General features: G+C 47.3%; 1 protein-coding gene across 1 annotated transcript in view; it reads right to left on the bottom strand.

Moving 5' to 3' along the window:
- Window positions 1-3,199: 3,199 nt before the first annotated feature.
- The window catches only part of LOC135238299 (disco-interacting protein 2 homolog B-A), an 81,351-nt gene continuing 58,261 nt past the window's right edge, over window positions 3,200-26,289 (bottom strand). The window contains exons 22-38 of the mRNA XM_064306079.1: window positions 25,935-26,049; window positions 24,790-24,991; window positions 23,322-23,434; window positions 16,809-16,889; window positions 16,380-16,503; window positions 15,711-15,832; window positions 13,571-13,682; window positions 12,855-12,964; window positions 12,104-12,234; window positions 11,740-11,908; window positions 10,948-11,118; window positions 10,667-10,728; window positions 10,136-10,193; window positions 8,856-8,930; window positions 8,543-8,717; window positions 7,971-8,094; window positions 3,200-7,780 (exon numbers count right to left, since the gene is read on the bottom strand). Of these exons, the coding sequence (XP_064162149.1) occupies window positions 7,528-7,780; window positions 7,971-8,094; window positions 8,543-8,717; window positions 8,856-8,930; window positions 10,136-10,193; window positions 10,667-10,728; window positions 10,948-11,118; window positions 11,740-11,908; window positions 12,104-12,234; window positions 12,855-12,964; window positions 13,571-13,682; window positions 15,711-15,832; window positions 16,380-16,503; window positions 16,809-16,889; window positions 23,322-23,434; window positions 24,790-24,991; window positions 25,935-26,049 (2,197 nt within the window). The 3' untranslated portion in view covers window positions 3,200-7,527. The remainder of the gene's footprint in view (window positions 7,781-7,970; window positions 8,095-8,542; window positions 8,718-8,855; window positions 8,931-10,135; window positions 10,194-10,666; window positions 10,729-10,947; window positions 11,119-11,739; window positions 11,909-12,103; window positions 12,235-12,854; window positions 12,965-13,570; window positions 13,683-15,710; window positions 15,833-16,379; window positions 16,504-16,808; window positions 16,890-23,321; window positions 23,435-24,789; window positions 24,992-25,934; window positions 26,050-26,289) is intronic.

Genomic DNA, 26,289 nt, shown 5'->3' with positions numbered 1-26,289 from the left:
GGGTAGGGCACCCAGGGGCTGGAGTGACAGAGGTTTCTGGCATTTGTCCCATACAGGTTTCTGTGCACATTGATTTAGATTCTTCCCGAAACTGTTGCCACAATGTTGGAAGCACAGAATCGTCTAGAATATCACTGCATTAAGATTTGCCTTCACTGGACCTAGGGGCCTAGCCCAAGCCATGAAAAACAGCCCTAGACCACATACTTTTGGTCATATACTGTATCTTCTGACAAGTGTAAGCCATACCCCCAAAAAGAAAGCATTGCGTTAAGCTTTGCTTCCACACACACTGCTATTGGAACACACAACAGTTGTAATTTCAATGGGAAACTAAGCAAAAACATCTCTGGCACCTCAGGACCAGGGCCACCCACCCTTTTGTTAGATCATGGCTTTGAGAATGGGACATGCAACAAGTAAGATCTAAAAGAAAAGTTTAAATCAAAGGGTGACAAAGTTAGGAATAAACCAACCTCAAGGCTTGAAGGGGAGGCCTTCAATGTCCCTATATCCTCAGGTACAGAATTTCTTTAAGTTTCTAGCAAAAATCCCAAAATTTCCTCGCAAAACTCCAGAGTAAAGTGGCTCAGCAACACAAATGAAAATTTGGCTAAAGATGAAAATACTGACGTCATGGAGAGGAATCAGCATTTACTAAAAATGAAAAGCAACACAGCTGGGAAAATGACAGACAGCAAGAGAGGGCATCTCCATAGCATTACCTTTGGATATTTATGAAATAGTAACATTATATGGACACATACTGTGTGTGTGTGTGTGTGTGTGTGTGTGAGGGAGGGAGGCGGGGGGTTCATATTGCCTACAAGACATTTGGGAAAGTCATCACATATAAAATCCAAAACTACCATTACGTCAGTAGTAGAGATCAAGTATGTCGATGATGCTCGTCAGTGCCTGTTCGGAAGACCACGGCAACGATCAACAACAGCAGAAACATGCACTAGAATGGGACGAGCACTCTAACACACCCAGAGGTCCTTTTCTACCCAGTGCTTGGTGCTAGATGCTAGCTGCCAGCACCAGCAACAGATGACATATCTTCAACAGCATATCACTGACGATGAAATCCAGTATTGGAATGCCCATGCATATGCCACTACTGTCAGACCCCAAACCAGGGTTTTCGAGGATCCTGACACCACAAAGACCAAAGCTGTTGCAGTTACTGCATCCCCTCCCTGCTGTGTTGAGCAAAAACCAGGACCTTATACCAGAGGCTCATCAAGCCATTTAAGAATCCTGTGCATCAACTGGCAAGACAAAATAAACCAACATCAGTGTCCTGGAACAAACCAATGCCAAAAGCTTTTAAGTTACCATCTTTAAAAGCATCAGCTTCATTGGGTGGTACATATCATCAATGACTCAAGGCTACCACAGCAGAATCCTTTCTCAGCTCAGAGATTGATCCCGTGCCTTTGAAAGTCAGAAGAAGCACTACTGGGACAACTTCTCATCACATCTTAAGATGTGGCATCTGGATCTGGACAACTGGGAACAACACGCCCTGGACAAGACATGAAGTAAGGCCATGATTACAAAAGCAGCCAAGCTATTTGGCTACAAAAGGAGGCAAAAATACTTACGAAAGCTGGAAAATGACTGTGCCTTTAAGGACCACTTATCCAAAGCTGGAAAATCCAGGAAAATATAATGCCACCACCGGCAAAAAGCACCAGCAAAGATGCTTTAGACAAAGGCACATATTTTTTTCTTGATTTGGCTTCACAATTTCAGATTTGTAATCAAACGATTTACATGTGGTTAGAGTGCAGATCATCAGCTTTTTGATTAGTCAGGTGTTTTCAATTGTTTCCTTAGTATCTAGTATTGATTCTAGGCCTTTGATTGCCTTATTGGCATTTGTCAACAATGAGGAAGTTGTGCCAGTGAAAGTCAATGAAGCCATTATGAATCTGAGAAATATGGGGGGGAAAAAACAGTAAGAGACATAGGCCACAACTTAGGCTAACCAGAATCAAATGTCTGGAACATCATTAAAAAGAGAGCACTGGTGAGCTGAGTAATTGCAAATGGTCTGAAAGGCCAAGGAATACCCCTACAGTTGCTGACTGAAGAATTCCCACCGTAAAGAAGAAAAAATCTTAATGTTTTTAGCACTGACGCTCTTCAGGAGGCAGGTGTGACTACTGTATGCAGTAGACTTCAGGGACTGAACAGCAGTGGCTGCACTGCAAAAGGAAAACCACTAGCTAGCTGCAAAAACAGGATGGCTAAGTTACAGTCTGCTAAGAAGTACCCAAGAGTCTGCGGAGTTGTGTAAAATGGACTTGTGGACAGATGAGACCAAGAATCACTTGTGTCAGAACAATGGCAAGAGCAAAGTGTGGAAGCCTGTAGGTACTGCCCAAGATCCAAAGCACCCAGGGGGCAAACATTGTGGTGGGGATGTTATGGTGTAACATTGTACATATGCATAAAGCGTAATGTGCTGTAATTTCTACATGGTGAAACCAAAGTGTATAAAAAATACTGAGGACAAAAAAAGCTGAGAATGTGCACTTTACCCACATGGGATTTGTTTTGGAGATAACAAACCTAAAATCATGAGGTAGAAATAAAGAGTGAAATCAAGAAAAAACATGTATTTGTACCAAACATTATGGACCTCACTATATATATATATATGACTGATTACAGTATCAATGGTGGCAGATATTTCTAGCTCTCTTTCTTACACTGGTACTAGTTGAGGGAATTTTAGCATCTCTCCTTTCTTGTAGGTACTGCGACTCTTATAAATACAGAATATTGAACCCGCTTGATGTGCACAGCTTTGAAAGTTGCTCTGGATGAGTGCGTCAAATTAAAGTAATGCAACCTCTGTGGTTTGATGTACACTTGCTTAGAGAAGGCAATGATTACTGGACCGGTCAAACAAAAAACACTTTGTAAGGCAATGCATGACAGTATCACTACCATCTCCTGTAGACAGTATTTCAGCACATATTAGATATACAGTTTTTGGAATATACTCTATATGATATAAGGTTGGGAATCCTTTTCAACTTCCATGTTCAAAATGATGAAATTCACATACAATTCACATACATACATTATCACAATGTTATTTAGATTAGCATCTTTAGCCAAATAATTTTAAAAAATGAATGAAAAAATGAAAAATGAATTTACAGAGGCTCACACAATGACGTAAAAAAAAGGAATTTATTGGAAACATTTACACTTTACTCTTTTTTCACAAAATGGTGCCTTGGACACCTGGGAAGTAACTTGTATCATTCATATTTTTCTAGGTTTTTATCACTGAGCTTTGTATTTTCTATTTGTTTTTTGCTTTAGTCTTTAGATTTTCCTCTGGTTAAAAAAGCACCTTATACTTTTTAATTGGTTTGTTCCACAGAGCACCCAGTATTTTCTCATCAACATTTTAATTAAATTTATATTAATTAAACAGAATAGAATGATTTGTCCAAAACTCTGCCCATAGTAAACATATATTCATACTGAAAAATACATTTCCATCACCATACCTCATACTCTCTATACTTTCTTTACAACAATCCTCTTATGTGGACATGTATATATGTATGTATACACACACATTTTGTCTTTCAAAATCTGTGTAAATTCAAATATTCTCAAAATATTTCTAACATTGTAAGTGGACATATATACTTATATTTATGTATGCATATATATATTTACATATATATACACACATACACATACACACACACCTATACATATAGTGTACTCCTATACAGTTAGTGTTTCAAAATATCTGTAAATATACTCAAATATTTGCATAATCATTTTTTTTTTCATTGAAAGTTTCAGTTTTGCTGGTATGAATACAAGAAAACTGTTGAAAAAAAATGTGAACATACATACAAATGCATCACATTTTATTAGGGATGGGCATTTGCTCAGATACTTGGGGGTTAATTTTATTTCAGTACAGTACTTGAGTGCTCGTTCCCTCTTGGGGCGAGGGGTGGGGGTTCGGTAGACCAATCGAAATGACTTATTTAGGGAGCATTTCAATTACTTCCATCTGTGGTGGCAAAAAAAAGAATATATATATATATATATAGATTGGGTTTTTATCCATAATGAGGCCAACGATGTTTGAAACAGCACCACTTTAAAGACACGACTGCTGCTGGAATAGCCACAGGCTGTGGAGCAAGGACTCCAGAAACTACCCATGAAACAAGGGACTGCTGGAGCTGCCGTGTAAACATAAACGATGAAACTAAACGTGCCCCCACCCCCCGGGGGACTGTGTTGTCTTACGAGTACGCAAGTGCTTGAGTGCACATGCCCATCCATTTTATGTCCCGAGGCCAAACTCAAGGGCCTTTATAAAAAGCCTTGTACACAGAAAAGTCTTAGCTTTACTTGAGTTCAAGAGCCTTTCGTTTCTCTGTTGGACACACACCGGCCACATTTCTTATGACATTAGCTTCTAGTTTGCAACATTTTCATTTTGAATTTCCAAATGAAAAACCTTTGAGAGATCTGGGAAAAACCCCACTGCCAACAGGATTCATATTGTTGAGGCTCTACTGTACATATAATAGCACCTGAAATGATTTCCCTGCAGTCCGGCAGAGACACAGATAGAAGGACGCTTATTTTATATGTCACATTTGGGGAAAAACAGACATTTAGGTTCAGTTTTATTAAAATATTTCAATTTATAATATATTAACAATTATTACTTCTTCTTTTTTTTTTTACAACAGAAACATACAGTTTAAAAACCTACAAGTTAGAATTTTACAGTAATCTCAATAAAACCGAGGTGCAGTTCATTGTGAAAGGAGGGAGGACTGGCACGTGCCCTTATGTTACAAATAGTACATTAAAAATACACTCAGGGATTGACTACATTGTGATTCATTTCCTTAAAATGTCTCTTTTTAAAATATGCCTTTCCTTTACTTTTAAAGGACAGGTGGATAAGGGTTTTTCAGTTAGAAGGCTCTAACATCTACAACTTGCAGACATTTTTTTGTAAAGCCTGACTATTTGGTACTGTTATATAATATGCAAAGGTAAGTGCATTTGGAAATAATGGCGGACCTCGCTATGCTGGTCCAATGTAAAGTGGTATAGCCTGTATCTTTTGTTGTGTTCTTTCACTAGGACATAAGCCGTGGAGGTCAGGCTTCAGTTGGGTTAGTGCGTAACATCATTTTGGTATTTTTACATCCTCCTCACAGAATGTCCGGAAGAAATAATTGGTGCAAAGGTATCACACAAAATTAGTAAAAAATCAGCCTAATGAATTAGTAAAGTTTACGAGCAGCTACAGTACAGTTGGGAATGTGTGTTGTCCTCCTTTTGTAGAGCCTACAGTGCATTTGGATGCAAATTAAGTTTTCTGCGTTCCAGAGAACTATAGTCACATAAATAAAAAGAAAATAGTGCCATTGAAATAAAATGAGGAAAAGTAAAACCCTCAGTAAACCCCAAACATTTTGACTGCAAGGGAGTATGGGTAATCTTCCAGTTAAAAACAGTGCCATGACAGGCTGGCACCAACGTGTTGAAGCTGATCCATGTAACGATTTCACACCCGGCATCCAAAAACCTGAACTCCTGAATAAAATCTCCAGAAATGGAGTCTAGCTGACTCACCAAGGAAAAGTCCAAGAGAAGAAGCATCTTTGCTCTCCCCTCAGGGGTCACCACCACCTCCACAATAAGGTGGTGCTCCACGAAAACCCGCAGTGACGTTTCCAGGTGAGGTTTGGGGAGTCGTCACCACCACCTCCACAATAAGGTGGAGCTCCTCGAAGACCCGCAGTGATGTTTCCAGGTGAGGTTGGTTCCAATGTGAAGCCCTGCACTGGTATCACAGCGCTCTGGTTAAACCGAAGAGTCCGGTCCTTTTCACCTTCCTGGTTCTCCTGATGAGCACAGCACTGCTTTCGTGTGGACTACAGCCTCTCTGGATGATCACGGACATCTTCTACAGCCCCTTCCTATTTCTGCTACGGTTCAGTTAAAATCAGGCCAGTGGGCCAAAAGAACATACTCAAATACGCTTTTTCCTTTTCTTAAAACAGCACAACGAAACATAAAAATACAGTAAGCTCAACTGCAGCATTCGGCGAAGCATGCGACACCGAACTTGCCAGTGAAACAATTCCACAGCTTTTCAAGAGGCAAGCGCACAAGTTCATACGTCTACGTTAAACCGAATATTGGTCATCGGAAAGGAATGACAGGTCAACACTGCTTCCTCACTCCAGACTACAGTAAAGAAATACACACATGCTTGTTTTTTTTTGCCGTGGGAAATGACGCACCTTTGAATCGATGACCTGATTTCTGTGTGTTCCCATAGTTCAACATTTTCAAGCCTATCCCATTAAAGAATAAGACTGGATTACAGCTGCTCTGAGCGCCTATCGCAGAGCTTGCTGGTCTGACGAGAAAAAAGCATGACATTAGGCTAATCACTGGAATCGAGACAAAGCTTGTAACATTGGGCGGGCTCTCTTAAGACCCTTCTCAAATGGACTGAGACAGTAGTGAAAGTGACTGGACTGCACATGGCTTTTTCTTGGTAACATGGCTCCACAAAATGACCGTTTTAAAAACAACCTTGGGAAAGCCGGGAATGTGAAACTCCATGAAACTACAGAGGGTGGTTCAACGGGAGCCAACAAGGATGAGTATGGAGGGCAAAAAGGGAGGAATGATCAGGGGAAAAAGAAGTTATGCAGTGGGACATGCTGTATAGGACATGTTTATCCCAACAGAAAATCTCTCCCTTAATGGTGTCAGACAATAAGACCATGGAAGGCTACCCACGGCCCTCTTCCCCCTCCCCTCCGCAGCGGGTAAATCTCACTCCCGCTGCCCTCTTCCCCCTCCCCTCCACAGCGGGTAAATCTCACTCCCGCTGCCCTCTTCCCCCTCCCCTCTGCGGCGGGTAAATCTCACTCCCGCTGCCCTCTTCCCCCTCCCCTCCACAGCGGGTAAATCTCACTCCCGCTGCCCTCTTCCCCCTCCCCTCTGCAGCGGGTAAATCTCACTCCCGCTGCCCTCTTCCCCCTCCCCTCTGCAGCGGGTAAATCTCACTCCCGCTGCCCTCTTCCCCCTCCCCTTTGCAGTGGGTAAATCTCACTCCAACAGGCAGATGATCAAAATCATGGAAGAGCGCATGCCTTGGGGTGTGGCTAATCCACAGGTGCAAAGAAAGCAGGAAAGAGGAATGCTAAGGGGAGGGGGAGGAGACGGGGGAGGGGCCAGACACTGGACACGAGCAGCGTGGGAGGTGTCTGCCCCTTTACGACCATCCACCGATGGACTGAGAGGCTGGTGGAAGAACTTTGAGTTTTTACGTGCAAGTTTAGCAAAAAGCCGGTCCGACGTCTCCTCTCCGCACTGTACACACTGGCAAAGAAAAGGCCGCTGTCGTTGAGCCTCCCAAAATTCAGCCCCCTCCCACCGTGTGGCCTGAACGCTCAGAACCGCCGGGCGAGGCGTGTCCCGCGGCCCTCACATGTTGTACGCCACGTAAATAGGGTCCAGCTGATCGGCCAGGAAGGAGTCTCTCAGGTGCATCCTCTGCTTCTCCCCCCTGGAGTTGATGGGGATCACCCCGGGGTCCACCACCACCACCACGCCCACGATGAGGTGGTGCTCCTCCAGGACCACGTTGGTCACCAGGGGCACCAGGTCCAGGGCGTCCTGCTCCGACCCGCACAGCTCGGACACCACCACCAGCAGGTTGGTCCAGGTGAAGACAGCGCTGGGAGAAAGATGGAGGAAACGGTGTAAGGCTGGCACACACACGCCACACACACACGCATACACACACACACACACGCATGCACACACACACGCACAAACACACACACACACACACCACACACACGCATACACACACGCACACACACACACACACACACACGCACACCCACACACACACACACACACACCTCTCCCCGATGCTGCGGTGTGCGCGGGACACCGACGTCTCGATGTCGATGGGGTGGTAGCGCAGCCCTCTCAGCTCCAGAGTCTCGTCCAGGGAGCCCACCACAAACAGGGCGTCATGGCGATCTGGAAACGGATGGAGGGGGGAGGAAGGGAAGGAGGAAGCAAAGCGGCAGGGGTGATGAGAGAGAACGTGAGAGAGAGAGAAATATTTCCTTCACGGCAATATTTAAATGTCTTCCAAGCCACATTCCTCGCCACATTTTCTTCCAGAGTCTCCATCTCTGGAACAAAGTCTTTCCATCCAAACTGCCCCAGCCTTTTCCTGCCCCGCCCTACAAACGCGAATGTCTGTGACTGACTGACTGAGCGATGAAGTTACACCATTGGTCGGCCGAGTTATGAAGTTACACCATTGGTTGGCCGAATTATGAAGTTACACCATTGGTCGGCCGGACGAAGTGTGTTAGGTCCAGCCATATACTAGGTTTTGACCTGGTCTTGTTTCCTCCCATCCCCACCACCACCTCTTCGTTAGGCACAGCCCCCTCCCAGCCCCCCCCGAACCTCTGACCTCCGCTGGCGTCCAGCAGCTCGGTCCGCTTGACGAAGCCCAGGTAGCCGGTCCGGGCCCACAGGGTGTGGGGGTCGCCGAAGCTCAGCTTGGTGTTGAAGTGGTCGGCCTGCAGGCTCTCCTCGCCGTAGATGGTGTAGTAGCCGCTGGCGCTGTGGGGGCTGTTCACCCAGATCTGGGGTGGCATTGAGGAGAGAACCAGGCACAACAGCACTTATTAAGCGGAGCTGTGGATTATTTTCGGTCCAAACGTAACTCCCGATAAATACCAATCGCCGCCGAAATCCACAAATGCTCCCCCCCCTCCCCTTACCTCCCCGAGATGGGAGTCCCCAAGTGGGCCCCGAGTCTCTGGGTTCACAATGATCACTCGCACTCCAGGGAGGATCTACACAGAAAGGGAGATACATAATTATAGATTATTATGAAAATTATTACCATAATAACTGTGACTTACATGCAAACGATGAGCACAGAGGGGCCATGGGTACAGAACAGGAGGCAACTTAGACTTGAGGATACATGGTTCATGACTTGACATGACCTAGATGACTCGAGACTTGTACACTATGCAACCCACCTGCCTCTCATTGGAAAGTTAGATTCTTGGAAAGCCTAACCTCAGAAGTTCCTGCACACACAACATGTAGGAGCAGCACATACATCTTAAAATTGGAGGGAAAACACAAATACTTGGCTTCCAGGTAGAGTTTGACTTCTTAGTGTATTTGGGCTGGTCATCACAACAACAACAAAAAATATCTTAACTTGGAGCAGTTTTGGACATTATACTGTAAACTGATACATACAACATATACTCCAGTGCTCTGCAGAGCAATACAGACATTTTTACAGAAAAACAGTCATAAAATCTCTCTACTCTCTCCAATGCAGGTACAAAAACAGGCTCTTTAGCTACTGCACACGTGCAACACAAGAGGTTCACTTGAGAACAAAGCATAAACAAGAAGCTCCGCAGTCAACCTAGCCCTGATCATTTTCTAAAAAAAATAACAGTTATTTCAGTTACAGTTTCACACAGAAAATGCCTTCAGCTGTGGTGATTAATGTGATTGACCTCATTATCTCTTCAAATGACATTTTGACACCCTGATAACAGCAGGTTGTGGCTTCAGGACAGCGGCTGAACAGCCTTTCGTTCAGCGCTCCACCATCTACGGCAAGGGCGGAAACAAATGCGCTAGCATGCGCACGGACCCCCCCAATTAGCCAATGCTAACATAACCTAAATCATCAGTCACTGCAGGAAAAAGCATACGTTCATCAAGGCATGATCAATGCCCTCATTACCACACCGTAACAAAGTCTGCAGGTTCGGTCCAAGGCCCCGAACCTCCAAACTAATCAGTGGCACCCGGAACGTCCTGTCACGCTTGAGACCGCGATACGAAGTGCGGTCAGGAAACGTCACGTTCGCCCGCACGTTTACGCGAGTTAGGCGTTCTTCAAAAGCACCGCGCTCGTGAGAACGGAGAGCCGAACGAGGTATTCGGTAACACGCTTGGGCGTAAAGGGCGATAAAACATCCGGGGCGGCAGGAATTCGGCGGTCCGAAGGGCGTGGCAGACTTACCGTGCCGGACTCCATGAGGGGAAGACTCTGGGGGGCTCCCCGCTCCACCAAGCGCACCCTGAAAAGAAAAAGACACGCCGTCCCGTCAGTCCTGCCGCCCTCCGTCCCCCCAACACGTCCCTCGTTCAGTACAGACACACCGTCCCGTCAGTCCTGCCGCCCTCCGTCCCCCCAACACGTCCCTCGTTCAGTAGAGACACACTGTCCCGTCAGTCCTGCTGACCTCCGTCCCCCCAACACGTCCCTCGTTCAGTACAGACACACCGTCCCGTCAGTCCTGCCGTCCTCCGTCCCCCCAACACGTCCCTCGTTCAGTAGAGACACACCGTCCCGTCAGTCCTGCTGACCTCCGTCCCCCCAACACGTCCCTCGTTCAGTACAGACACACCGTCCCGTCAGTCCTGCCGCCCTCCGTCCCCCCAACACGTCCCTCGTTCAGTAAAGACACACCGTCCTGTCAGTCCTGCCGCCCTCCGTCCCCCCAACACGTCCCTCGTTCAGTAAAGACACAGGAGGCCAACCCAGCCTCACCTGTCATGGCGGAGCGACTTCATGTCCACGTAGACGATGGAAGGATCCGGCCCAGCGGTGCCCTGACGGACAGACAAACGGACAGAAAGATGTAAAACGGGCCTGAGTCCGGTGCTCTGACCGCTGTGTGCTGATGTCATACGACCGTGGTGATGTCAGACGGGGGTGGTGATGATGTCATACGGGCACGATGATGTCAGACGGGCGTGGTGATGTCATACGGGCGTGATGATGTCAGACGGACGTGGTGATGTCATACGGGCGTGGGGCGGGACACGCACCTGCAGGCCGATGGCCAGGTTGACCCGGGACCCGAAGGCGGTGCTGACGGCCCGGGGGGACAGGCCCAGGTCTTTGAAGAGTTTGGAGAAGGACTGCGTGAGCGCCAGACGGGGGCGCTCCTCTGCGATCACCACACAGCTGCGCACACAGCTCAGATTCAGACCCCGAGCCTGGAGAGGGAGGGAGAGGGGGAGGGGGAGGGGGAGGGAGGAGGGAGAGGGAGGGGAGAGAGAGAGAGAGGGAGGAGAGAGGGGAGAGGGAGAAGGAGGTAGAGGGAAAAAGAGCGAGGGGGGAGGGAGGGAGAGGGGGAGGGGGAGGGGGAGGGAGGAGGGAGAGGGAGGGGAGAGAGAGAGAGAGGGAGGGGAGAGAGAGAGAGGGAGAAGGAGGTAGAGGGAAAAAGAGCGAGGGGGGAGGGAGGGAGAGAAGGAGAAAGAGAGTGAGACAGAAGTAATTGTACGTGTGATTGTGTGTGTGTGAGATTATGTGTACGTGTGACTGTGTGTATGCATGTTATGATGTTTATGTGTGATTGTGTATATATGTGATTATGTGCGTATGTGATTGCGTGTATATATGTGTGTGATTATGTGTATATGTGATTGTGTATATATGAGTGTAATTATGTGCGTATGTGATCGCGTGTATATATGTGTGTTATGATGTTTATGTGTGATTGTGTATATATATGAGTGTGATTATGTACGTATGTGATTGCGTGTATATATGTGTGTGATTATGTGCGTAAGTGATTGCGTGTACATGCTTGCGTGTGAGTGAGTGGGGGAGCACACCTTCAGCGTTTCGGTTTGGGTGCCCAGGCCCTTGGTGCAGAGCTCCATCACAGAGTAGGAGCAGAAGGTGTCTCTGATGCGGTACTGACTGAGCGTGCTCAGCCACAGAGGCAGGGCACTCTCCAGCTCCAAAGGAGGGATCAGGATGGACTGGTGCCCTGAGTACACACTGCAGAGAGACACACCAGGTTACACACACACACACACACACACACACCAGATTACACACACACACACACACACACACACACACACTGCAGAGAGACACACCAGATTACACACACACACACACACACACACACACTACACACACACACACACACACACACACTCTCCCACACTGGCCACACCGTCCCGGGTTTACCTGCAGAGGCACCACATGACGAAGCCCAGGCCGCAGTAGGGGTCCAGGCAGATGGCGACTTGGCGGGTGGAGTACAGCTCGCACTGCAGCTTGATGGAGCGGCAGAGGGCGCTGACGGCCGCGTGGGACACCTGCGTACCCCGCCCCCCCCCAGTGAGTCACGCTTCCAAAAGCCCCCAAACACTCACACAACCGACAGCCCGCTGGACAAATCCATCGGCCAGGCTTCTGCAACACTGGGGTTCTTTTTCTCCATAGAGAAACAAAAGGCGGCCATCTTTGCCTCTTTCACTACTGCCTCTAGGAAAGCGTGGCCAAATATCGATGAAAAGTTTTATTAGACACTCGGCAGAATTGAATTGGTTTATTTCTTTGATTATATGTAATGGCGGCAGTTGTCGTGTGTAGAGCTGTAGCAGAATCATGCCTGTTTCCTGTATACCTTAGCAGAGCACTTCCAAAACCCTACACAGGGGTGAAGACAATTCATACAACCAACAACATGCCGAACAAAACCATTTACTGTGCTTTTGCAATGCCACCGTCCTTTTCTCCATTGAGAAATAAAATGCGGTATTGTGTGAAATATTGCATACACTGTACACTGTACCTTCCGAACCCCGATCTTACGTTATTTTAGGCAGTTATTGGCAGTGCCAGTGCCAGCTAGCTTAGCAGAGTGTACAAAATTCAGGAATAACGCTAGCATGCTAGTTAACGTTTACATCCAAAGCCAGCTAACAACAGCTACCTTAACACCGGTCAGCATCCCTGTGGTGGACACGCTGAAGTCCAGGTAGGCCAACATCTCAGCGGTGGGCGGCTTGTAGAGCTGAGGGGGACGTCTTCTTGGGAGGTCATCTGAGGGGGGACCAGGCGGGTCAGGTGTGATTCCATGGTGAGAGAGGAACAGTGTGTGTGTGTGTGTGTGTGTGTGTGTGTGAGAGAGGGTCAGATGTTACCTGTGTCTATGATGGTGAGAGATGAACAGTGTGTGTGTGTGTGTGTGCATTACCGGTTTGTGTATGTGTGTGTGTGTGTGTGTGTGTGTGTGTGTGTGTGTGTGTGTGTGTGTGCATTACCGGTTTGTGTGTGTGTGTGTGTGTGAGGGTCAGACTCTACCTGTGTCTATGATGGTGAGAGAGGAACAGTGTGTGTGTGTGTGTGTGTGTGTGCATTACCTGTGTGTGTGTGTGTGTGTGTGTGTGTGTGTGTGTGAGGGCCAGACTCTACCTGTGTCTATGATGGTGAGAGAGGAACAGTGTGTGTGTGTGTGTGTGAGGGTCAGACTCTACCTGTGTCTATGATGGTGAGAGAGGAACAGTGTGTGTGTGTGTGTGTGTGTGTGTGTGTGTGTGAAGGTCAGATTCTACCTGTGTCTATGATGGTGAGAGATGAACAGTGTGTGTGTGCGTGTGTGTGTGTGTATGTGTGTGTGTGCGTGTGTGTGTGAGGGTCGGACTCTACCTGTGTCTATGATGGTGGGCCAGGTCTTTATGTTGACTGAGGCCGCTGCTTCCTTCGACCTGAGGATCCTCACCAGGGACTGTGTGGTGAGAATACAGGCTGCTTTGCTCACCTGAGAAAAGAGAGGGAGGAGATTAAAAACACACACACACAACACACACACACATACACACACACACACGCGCACGCACACACACACAACACACACACACATACACACACACACACACACAAACACACACAAACAGGTAATACACACACACATACACACACACACACACACACTCTCACATACGCACACACACACACAACACACACACACACATACACAAACAGGTAATACACACACACGTGCACACACACACGCAAACTCTCTCTCTCACACACACACACACACACACACACACTCTCTCTCACACACACACAGTCACATTAACACACTCACAGGTTATCCAGATGCACACGAATGCACATCTTGTACAGTCAGCTCCATAAGGTTCGGGACAAATTTGGTACTGTGCTGCTAATTTTAGATTTACAATCAAACAATTCACATGTGGTTAAAGTTCACATTCTCAGCTTTCATTAAAGCGTATTTTCAGACATTTTAGTTTCATCATGTAATAATTACAGCACTTTTAATACACAACCCTCCGTTTTAGGGCATCATAATGTTCAGGACAAATGGCAGGTGTTCACAGGGGTTACTGATCTGTCAGGAGTGTTCAATTGCTTCTTCAGTGCAGGTATAAAAGAGCTTTCAGTATCTACTCTTGATTCCAGACTAAACATGACTACTTTCATTTAAATGACTTAACATTAATACGTAATTTCAAGCATTTATGGTTCTCTGAAATGGGGGTTGCCATGTATAAAAAGCTGTGTATTTTTTATATGGTGAAACCAAAGAGTATAAAAATACCCTTGATTAAAAACTGAGAATGGGAACTTTAACCACATGGTTTGATTACAAATCTAAAACTGTAGAGCACAGTCCCCAGATGTCAGGGACCAAGCACCAAGGGTGAGCTGTAGAGTATTGGGGGCACTTTGGCATGGACTGCAAACCTAATCCAAGTACCACCCATACCAACTTTGGTCTGTATTCAATGTAAGGGTGCAACTGTAACAATTATTTGAAAATTCCAATTTTGAAGTTGTGCTGTAGCACCACTTGCTGAATATGGTAAGAATCTGACAAACAATGTAGGAGAAGGATGAAAAAGTTTATTTTAGAAGAAAATGCAACATGGCGGAAATTCCAATATGGCGGACTTTATGGGTAATTCGAGCAAATTTGTTCAGGATGAGGAGGTACACGTGGAAGAAATGCATGTAAGTGAAACAAGATGGCCACAATAACTTTTTTAAATGTTGCAACAGCACCACCTAGTGGTCAGTGGCATGGATGTCATGCATAATAAACTGTCAGCCATACTGGACATGCCTGCCAAGTTTTGTGAGTTTTTGAACATGGGAAAGGGATGAAAATTTAGCAAGAAGTGGAAGAAAAATAAGAGGAAGAATAATAATCCATAGAAAATAGGGGTGCTACACACCCTTGGTGCCTGGCCCCCTAAATATGTCTTAGTCCTAAACATTATGGAGCTCACTTTACATACACGCTTATGCACACTCACAAACACGCTCTCCCACAGGTAATACCACACACGCTCTCCCACAGGTAACTCCACACACGATCTCCTACAGGTAACCCCAACACACGCTCTCCCACAGGTAATACCACACACGCTCTCCCATAGGTAATACCACACACGCTCTCCTACAGGTAACCCCAACACACGCTCTCCCACAGGTAATACCACACACGCTCTCCTATAGGTAATACCACACACGCTCTCCCACAGGTAATACCACACGCTCTCCCACAGGTATACCACACACGCTCTCCCACAGGTAATACCACACACGGTCTCCCACAGATAACCCCAACACATACTTTCCCACAGGTAACTCCACACACGCTGTCCTACAGGTAACTCCACACACGCTGTCCTACAGGTAACTCCACACACGCTCTCCCACAGGTAACCCCACACACGCTCTCCCACAGGTAACCCCAACACACGCTTACTGACATTCTCTCGCTCGGTCACTCGTGATCCACACACAGACTCACGTCGATGATCATGCGGACAGTGGGCAGGGTGGCCGCCAGGTTTTGCGGGTGGGGGGGTCGAACGGTGGCAGGGACGCAGCCGGCGTAGAGGCACCCGTAGAAGGAGGCGATCAGGTCAATACCTGCAGAGAAGAGAGCACATTACACGCAACGCAAAAGGCCAATGTCTGTCTGATCAGCCAGTATGAAACCCCAAGAGGTCAATGTCTGCCTGATCAGCCAGTATGAGACCCCAAGAGGCCAATGTCTGCCTGATCAGCCAGTATGAGACCCCAAGAGGCCAATGTCTGCCTGATCAGCCAGTATGAGACCCCAAGAGGCCAATGTGCGTCTGATCAGCCAGTATGAGACCCCAAGAGGCCAATGTCTGTCTGATCAGCCAGTATGAGACCCCAAGAGGCCAATGTCTGTCTGATCAGCCAGTATGAGACCCCAAGAGGCCAATGTCTGTCTGATCAGCCAGTATGAGACCCCAAGGGGACCAGAGCACAGTTTCTGTGAGACTGACTTTAGCCTTGTTGAGCCCCATTGTATTTGTACATGCGTGTGTGTGTGTGTGTACCCGCGTATATGTGTGTGTGTGTACGTGTGCCCACGTGTACGTGTGTGTACACGTGTGCGTGTGTGTGTATGTGTATGTGTGTGTGTGCGTGTGTGTGTGTGACTCACCAGGAGGGTACAGAAGCACCACGTTGTCTCCGGTGTTGATGCTGCCCTTCTCCATCAGGGCAGAGGCGATCTTCTCCGCCCGCTTGTGCAGCTGCACACAGGAGGCAGTGCTCACGGCCACACCCTAACACCCCACAGACAGAGAAACACATCACTGCAGCAAACACACTTCTTCCTGCTTAACTGCATTAACTGTGGGAGTAACTGAGCATGCACGTGTGTGTGTGTGTGTGTGTATGAGTATGCGCATGTGTGTTTGTGTTTGTGTGTGTACGTTTGTCTGTATGTGTGTGTGTGTGTGTGTGTGTGTGTGTGCGTATGTATGAGTATGTGTGTGTGTGCGTGTGTGTGTGTGTGTGTATGTGTGCGTATGTATGAGTATGTGTGTGTGTGTGCGTGTGTGTGTGTGTGTGTGTGTGTGTGTTGTACCTTCGCATTGAGAAGCACGAACAGGACGTGGTCTGGGTCTGAGCTGGCTCTCCACTGCAAGGCCTCGGCCAGGTACTGGTGCTGGAAGGAGCAGAGTACCAGTGAGCGCACAGCCACACCCCTCTGCTCTGTCCTGCAGTCTCTGAGCTCACACAGAGACCACATGCCAACAAACAAAATGGCCTCCCAAAAGGGGCTTCTGTTCATGGAATCACAAGCGTCACCACCTTAACATTAATGTAGCATTCTGTGTTCACGTGGTAATGTGAACCTACGTATTCCCTTCTGAATTAGTTACATGCGGCAGCCATTTTTCTTCCATGTATCCATGTTCATTTAGACATGTGGCAGTGGGAGGAGTCACAATTGGGGATGTCACAGTGGGTAGAGCCACAATTGGGGATGTCACACTGGGAGGAGCCACAATACAGGATGTCACAGTGGGAGGAGCCACAATACAGGATGTCACAGTAGGAGGAGCCAATCTAATTGAAGCAGGTTCTATCAACTGAATTAAGCCACTGTTAGTCAGATTTTAAGTTTTGATTATTTCAATTTAGAACTGTGCCCATAGGGGATATGAAAGGAAATCACATTTTTGGGCCAGAACTTCAAGAGGTGGAGGTTACCTATCTATTTGACCGGGGTTACCGGTGAAACGCAATTCTATTATCTAGGTATGTGCATGTCACATATCAATGAGGTCCCTCTGTGAGAAAGAAGGAAATAAGGAACTAAAGGAAAAAAGTAAGAAGGGAATAAGGAACTAGAGAAAAAAAGGAGAGGTATGTAGGGAAATGGAGAGAAGGGAGAGGTGAGGATTCTGGGTAAGGGTTAGGAGCATCAGTTTATGTTCACACAAGAATCCTCAGTAACACGGCTGAGGACTTCAGCCAGGACACAGTTCAGTCCATCAGTATGAGCCCCAAACTCACAGCCATCATCCACACTGTGGCACGTTCATCAGCATGAGCTCTGAGTCAAACTCACAGCCATCATCCACACTGTGGCACGTTCATCAGTATGAGCCCCAAACTCACAGCCATCATCCACACTGTGGCACGTTCATCAGTATGAGCTCTGAGCCAAACTCACAGCCATTATCCACACTGTGGCACGTTCATCAGCATGAGCTCTGAGTCAAACTCACAGTCATCATCCACACTGTGGCACGTTCATCAGCATGAGCTCTGAGTCAAACTCACAGCTATCATCCACACTGTGGCACGTTCATCAGTATGAGCCCCAAACTCACAGCCATCATCCACACTGTGGCACGTTCATCAGCATGAGCTCTGAGCCAAACCCACAGCCATCATCCACACTGTGGCACGTTCATCAGTATGAGCTCTGAGCCAAACTCACAGCCATCATCCACACTGTGGCACGTTCATCAGTATGAGCTCTGAGCCAAACTCACAGCCATCATCCACACTGTGGCACGTTCATCAGCATGAGCTCTGAGCCAAACTCACAGCCATCATCCACTCTGAGGCACGTTCATCAGTATGAGCCCCAAACTCACAGCCATCATCCACACTGTGGCACGTTCATCAGTATGAGCCAAACTCACAGCCATCATCCACACTTTGGCACGTTCATCAGTATGAGCCCCAAACTCACAGCCATCATCCACACTGTGGCACGTTCATCAGCATGAGCTCTGAGTCAAACTCACAGCCATCATCCACACTGTGGCACGTTCATCAGTATGAGCCCCAAACCCACAGCCATCATCCACACTGTGGCACGTTCATCAGCATGAGCTCTGAGTCAAACTCACAGCCATCATCCACACTGTGGCACGTTCATCAGTATGAGCTCTGAGTCAAACTCACAGCCATCATCCACACTGTGGCACGTTCATCAGTATGAGCTCTGAGTCAAACTCACAGCCATCATCCACACTGTGGCACGTTCATCAGTATGAGCCCCAAACTCACAGCCATCATCCACACTGTGGCATGTTCATCAGCAGGAGCTCTGAGTCAAACTCACAGCCATCATCCACACTGTGGCACGTTCATCAGCATGAGCCAAACTCACAGCCACCATCCACACTGTGGCACGTTCATCAGCATGAGCCAAACTCACAGACATCATCCACACTGTGGCACGTTCATCAGTATGAGCTCTGAGCCAAACTCACAGTCATCATCTACACTGTGGCACGTTCATCAGTATGAGCTCTGAGCCAAACTCACAGCCATCATCCACACTGTGGCACGTTCATCAGTATGAGCCAAACTCACAGCCACCATCCACACTGTGGCACGTTCATCAGTATGAGCCAAACTCACAGCCACCATCCACACTGTGGCAAGTTCATCAGTATGAGCTCTGAGCCAAACTCAGCCATCATCCACACTGTGGCACGTTCATCAGTATGAGCCAAACTCACAGCCATCATCCACACTGAGGCACGGTCATCAGTATGAGCCAAACTCACAGCCATCATCCACACTGAGGCACGGTCATCAGTATGAGCCAAACTCACAGCCATCATCCACACTGTGGCACGTTCATCAGTATGAGCCCCAAACTCACAGCCATCATCCACACTGAGGCACGTTCATCAGTATGAGCCAAACTCACAGCCATCATCCACACTGTGGCACGTTCATCAGTATGAGCCCCAAACTCACAGCCATCATCCACACTGAGGCACGGTCATCAGTATGAGCCAAACTCACAGACATCATCCACACTGAGGCACGTTCATCAGCATGAGCCCCAAACTCACAGCCATCATCCACACTGTGGCACGTTCATCAGTATGAGCCAAACTCACAGCCATCATCCACACTGTGGCACGTTCATCAGCATGAGCCCCAAACTCACAGCCATCATCCACACTGTGGCATGTTCATCAGCATGAGCCCCAAACTCACAGCCATCATCCACACTGTGGCACGTTCATCAGCATGAGCCCCAAACTCACAGCCATCATCCACACTGTGGCACGTTCATCAGTATGAGCCAAACTTACAGCCATCATCCACACTGTGGCACGTTCATCAGTATGAGCCAAACTTACAGCCATCATCCACACTGAGGCACGTTCATCAGTATGAGCCCCAAACTCACAGCCAGCTCACGCGTTAACGGGATCCAGCCTGAGGCCTGAGCCACTGAACAAAGCAACACAACAGAAATGACACCAAGCCAGGCAATCACACGCAAAGGGGAACAGGCGGCAACAGCTTGGCAACAGTGGGGGAGGTGGGGTGGAAAACAACATCCACTTCAATAGGACATGACTAGAACTGAAATAAGACTTTCTTTTGATGTTTTTTAATTTAAAATATTTTATTTTATTTTTCTAAAAAAACTCTGCACAAATCGGCTGTTGACGTGGATGATATGCTTCCATCCATTTTGATCGGTAAGGAACAGGAGCAGAGAGGGTGCACATGGTGGTAAAGGAACGCCTTTTTTAAATGCACATGCAGGCTTGCTTGCATCACACAGGAGACCGTGCAGAGTCTCGGAGCTCTCATACTGAGCCACATCTGCTGCTGATACATAACAGGGGTGCACATAATCTGACTTTCATCAGTCACACACATACAATGCCTTAACAAAATGCCTCTGAAATGCCAATTTGGACATTGTATGTGTCCACACTACCATGTTGTGATTTTTTGAATGCGGGAACAAAGCGAGACTCATCTCATTAAATGTGATCGTAGCGGCATAGGCTATGGGGCTAAATCTGATTCTGTAGATTCAGACCTGGGACAAATACGTATTCGTTTTGGATTCAAATACTTTTCTGTGCTTTACTGATCTTGTCGGGTTTATTGGAACCAATGAAATACTGTCAAAAAAGTGCAAACCCCGCCTTCTGGTCATATTGGCAGGCTCAATTACACCAGGCAAGATCAACAGAGCACAGAAAAGTATTTGAATCCAAAACAAATACGTATTTGACCCAGGTCTGTGTAGATCCCAGACAGATCCCTGGAGATCAGCCTTCAGAAAGCCCTCCATACTGCTCTCTGTGCTGTTCCACTGCTCCGCTGGAAAATCTCTACAGTTTTGAACAAACACCAATCAGCTTGTCAGTAATGCTGAATAATCACTTATTCCGCGAACCCGGTGTGGACTAATCACTCATGTATGGAATAATCACTCATGGCCATGACTGCAATGCTGAAATGGCACCTGTAACCCAGGCTGTAGGAAGGCTGAGAGGAGGTGGGGTCTACAAAGTCATTTAAACACCCCCCCCACAGACACCACTTCAACCTAGGGATGGGTGATATATTGTGACAAGAATTATCGAATGCAATAACGGTCGTAGCCAAAATCTGGTGATTACCTTTCCTTTCTTTCCGTCTTTTTCTTTTCAATTAAACCTGAAGAGGTTAGTACACAACCAAGCTAAAGAGACTGCGTCAAAAGCTTCTAGAGGAGAAACGTCACCACTGCTATCTATTTCGTGCTGATCAGGGCCAATCGGCACCATGGTCGCACAGCTTCCATGAGATCATGTGATGTGTTTTAACCAATCACATGGACCTGTGAGGCCTTGCTGCTAATTGGCTGTCTTACGGTCACCCAATCGATCACAGAGGAGGCACTTCACATGGCCTCTGTGGTTGTTTACTACCGCGCCAAGTATAATTAAAGTTAAAAAGACGAGAAGAAAGGCAATACACCACACGGTGGCTATGACTGTTATTGCACTCAGAAATAACATCACTGATAAATCCCCCAACCCTACTTCAAACCCATCATTAATCTATCCAACGAGAGTGCACCACAACACACCACTACTGTGCTGTGTTTGTCCCGTTTACGCTCAACACAACCAACTCGTATAACTGCGCTACGACACACTGTGCTAATTGCTCACACTTGATTTCAGAAACTCTTCTCCGTTACTTCGCTATTGCAGCGGTTTCTCGGCCGTTGTTATTAAGGTTTTCTTGTTAGCTCACGGCACACAGTAAGGTTTATGTGAACCCCTGATACAGAGTAAAGTAATATAGCTCCACCCACGGCGAAAAAGTGACTAGACCTAGGATGTGGTTTGAAACAATGGGATTTCCCCTAGAGGAATACTTAAAAACAGGACGGAGTGTGGCACAGTGGGTAAGGAACTGCGCTTGTAACCGAAAGGTCGCAGGTTCGATTCCCGAGTAAGGACACTGCCGTTGTACCCTTGAGCAAGGTACTTAACCTGCATTGCTTCAGTATATATCCAGCTGTATAAATGGATACAATGTAAAGTGCTATGTAAAAAGTTGTGTAAGTCGCTCTAGATAAGAGTGTCTGCTAAATGCCTGTAATGTAATGTAATGTAAAAAGATATAGCAAAACTGATATGGGAAGCACATGGTCTGGAGAAAGAGGTTGTGTAATTACTTATGAGAAGATATGATGTTTAATGTTTGAATCCCATTATTTCAAACCACTTCCTTTGTCCAGTCACTTTTTTGCGGTGGGCGGGACGTAAACACTCTATAATAGGTAAGGGGAATGGTCATCAAAGCAGTGATTGACAGGCTCTGCAGCACGTCTGACAGGAAGTAGCAGATCAGACCGGCGGGCGGTCATCCTTACCATCATGGTGGGCCACAGACAGAGCTAAACCCCCACGACATCCGAGAGATAAGACGAAGACAAAACAGAGCAGGCCTTTAGTCAGACAATTAACTTTAGACTCCTCCCCCAACCCCCATGGCCTTCACAGAGAGAACTTCCCAAGGGAAATATGCTCCTCCCCCCTGGCCTTCACAGAGAGAACTGCCCAAGTGGAATATGCTCCTCCCCCATTGGCCTTCACAGAGAGAACTGCCCATAGGGAATATGCTCCTCCCCCATTGGCCTTCACAAAGATAACTTCCCAAGGGAAATATGCTCCTCCCCATTGGCCTTCACAGAGAGAACTGCCCATAGGGAATATGCTCCTCCCCATTGGCCTTCACAGAGAGAACTGCCCATAGGGAATATGCTCCTCCCCAGTGGCCTTCACAGAGAGAACTGCCCATAGGGAATATGCTCCTCCCCATTGGCCTTCACAGAGAGAACTGCCCATGGGGAATATGCTCCTCCCCATTGGCCTTCACAGAGAGAACTGCCCAATAGGAATATGCTCCTCCCCATTGGCCTTCACAGAGAGAACTGCCCATAGGGAATATGCTCCTCCCCACTGGCCTTCACAGATAGAAAAAAAATAGCAAAAGTTGGAAACTATAAATTATTTCTACTTTGTTTTTCTTCGTCCGCTTTTCTGCTTTGGCTAGATTTATAGATATAAGTGATTGGTAATGTGTGCACCAAATATTACCTGTTAAATCCCAGCCTGGCACTGACAAACAATGTGCACAAACTACTTGTAATTTTAAGAAGGTGATGACTTGTGGAGGAGTTTCTCATTGACACTTCCTTCCTGATTACTCTACAGTTTTTTGCCATTTCCACCCGGAGAATAGCTCTTACACGTATTCTAACCCCGCTGTGTTATTCTAACTGATATTACTCACAGTCAGGGACCGGCCTTACCTTCCGGACCAGCTCCTGGTCATCAATCAGGCCCAGCTCCCGCCCGGCTGCCTGTGCAATTCTCTTTCCCGCCACCAGGTTACCGACCATGATGGAGGCTGGCCCCACCCCCACTGAGAGAGAGACAAACCAAATCTGTAATACACACATGCACAACGCGCACACACACACACAGTGCATGCACGCACGCACGCACACACACACACACACACGCACAACGCACACACACACACACACAAATGGCTGAGGTGCGTCAAATTCCATGACAAAAATACCATTTTGCCAGTGCAACAGCTCGCAACGCACCATGCGCTGGCCAGAAAATACAGCGCTAATTCTCAGATACACATACAGTTCTGTGTGATTTTATCCCCAAAACACCACAAGGTTGGTGACGCAGGTGTATTGGTTTGGGATGGTTGATGATGCAGGTGTGTTGGTTTGGGATGGTTGGTGATGCAGGTGTGTTGGTTTGGGATGGTTGGTGATGCAGGTGTGTTGGTTTGGGATGGTTGGTGATGCAGGTGTGTTGGTTTGGGATGGTTGGTGATGCAGGTGTGTTGGTTTGGGATGGTTGGTGACGCAGGTGTGTTGGTTTGGGATGGTTGGTGATGCAGGTGTGTTGGTTTGGGATGGTTGGTGATGCAGGTGTGTTGGTTTGGGATGGTTGCTGATGCAGGTGTGTTGGTTTGGGATTGTTGGTGATGCAGGTGTGTTGGTTTGGGAAGGTTGGTGATGCAGGTGTGATGTTTGGGATGGTTGGTGATGCAGGTGTGTTGGTTTGGGATGGTTGGTGATGCAGGTGTGTTGGTTTGGGATGGTTGATGATGCAGGTGTGTTGGTTTGGGATGGTTGGTGATGCAGGTGTGTTGGTTTGGGATGGTTGGTGATGCAGGTGTGTTGGTTTGGGATGGTTGGTGATGCAGGTGTGTTGGTTTGTGATGGTTGGTGACGCAGGTGTGTTGGTTTGGGAAGGTTAGTCACGCAGGTGTGTTGGTTTGGGATGGTTGGTGATGCAGGTGTGTTGGTTTGGGAAGATTGATGATGCAGGTGTGTTGGTTTGGGATGGTTGGTGATGCAGGTGTGTTGGTTTGGGATGGTTGGTGATGCAGGTGTGTTGGTTTGGGATGGTTGGTGATGCAGGTGTGTTGGTTTGGGATGGTTGGTGACGCAGGTGTGTTGGTTTGGGAAGGTTAGTCACGCAGGTGTGTTGGATTGGGAAGGTTGGTGATGCAGGTGTGTTGGTTTGGGATGGTTGGTGACACAGGTGTGCTGGTTTGGGAAGGTTGGTGACACAGGTGTGTTGGTTTGGGATGGTTGGTGATGCAGGTGTGTTGGTTTGGGATGGTTGGTGACACAGGTGTGCTGGTTTGGGAAGGTTGGTGATGCAGGTGTGTTGATTTGGGAAGGTTTGTCACACAGGTGTGTTGGTTTGGGAAGGACGGTGACGCAGGTGTGTTGGTCATACCTGGCTGTTTTTGTCGTGGTTTGGGAAGGTTGGTCACACAGGTGTGGGGGCACATCAGAATGTTGCAGGGGTGCAGGTGGCCGTCCAGGAAGTGCTGCTTGGTTTCAGAGACGTGGATGCCGCCAAGTGGAGTTTTGGGGAGGGTGTTGGCAGGAACCAGAGCCAGACAGTACAGACCCACTTGGTGGATGCTGTCTATGGCCTGCAGGAAGAAACAAACGAAGATATGAATTCCTATATGAGTTTGTGCAAATTCTCTCTATCAGAAAAATATACATGCACACACACATCATTATACTTCATTGCTATACTTGACCTGCCCAGGGACCACACAGGAAAACAGGGCTTTTAGCCACGATGGTGGTGGTACATTAGATTTATTATTTTGGAATCTACGCTAAAATTTCACATTCTCCTTAACAAACAGATTAAATAAAACAATCTCAAGGACCTGATGATGTCACAGAAATTTAAAACGTGTGGGAAACTTAAAGTTTTCATCTGAAACTGCAACCATTTCAGACCCAAGAAACCCGGTGAGGTGAGTTAACCAATCAATGGTTTTATTCAATCAATTAAGTGCTCACTAACAACTACAAACCCAAGAAACTTAGCCAATTTTAAAGGGAAAGCACCACAAAAGATATTAGACCAATTCTATCTAGTCCAGAGGTTTTTTAATTAAATTAAGCTGAAATTGTTGTTAGTATGGCTTCAAATTTGACAAATTGATCACTCCTGGAAAATTTCTTCTGTGATGAGTGACGCAATAGGGTGCACACTAACAGCTCTTAAGGTTGAAAAGATGACAGAAATTGACAGCATTTCGTAGAAGAGATGACAGAAATGGACTCCATTGAAATATCTGTCTCTGAATCAAAGGACTCTATCAGCGTCATATCAATATCATTACCAGTTACCATACTCAGATAACTCTGGCTCTGGTGAGTCTGTAGAAGATAAAACAGGACAACTTCTTCCATTTGGCAGGTGTATTTCATTATTTATAATACCTGGTGCTACCCATAAGCTAAGACAACAGGGGCACACACAGGAGACGCACATCGGAAGAAGGGATGGAGAAGGAAGGACGGGCATGAGGAAGGAAGAGGATGGAAGGAGGGAGAGCGGAGGGAACAGAGTACCTGCAGCACTCGGCTCATCCACTGGAAGCTGTCTTCTTCACTGGCGTCCGGCCTCTGCTCCGCCACGATCACGATCCTCTCATCGTAGAACACCGTCACAGAGAAGACCGCGATCCTGCGACACACACAGAACAGCCAGTCACAGACACGCACGCGCGCACACACACACACACACACGCACGCACACACACACACACACGCACACACACACACACACACACACGCACACACACGATCACGATCCTCTCATCGTAGAACACCGTCACAGAGAAGACCGCGATCCTGCGACACACACAGAACAGCCAGTCACACACACGCACACACACTCACACACACACACACGCACACACACACA

The sequence above is a fragment of the Anguilla rostrata genome, chromosome 13 (assembly GCF_018555375.3).
Source record: "Anguilla rostrata isolate EN2019 chromosome 13, ASM1855537v3, whole genome shotgun sequence".
Taxonomy (NCBI): Eukaryota; Metazoa; Chordata; class Actinopteri; order Anguilliformes; family Anguillidae; genus Anguilla; species Anguilla rostrata.
The sequence above is the reverse complement of the archived record's forward strand: the minus strand, read 5'-3'. Positions and strand labels throughout refer to the sequence as shown.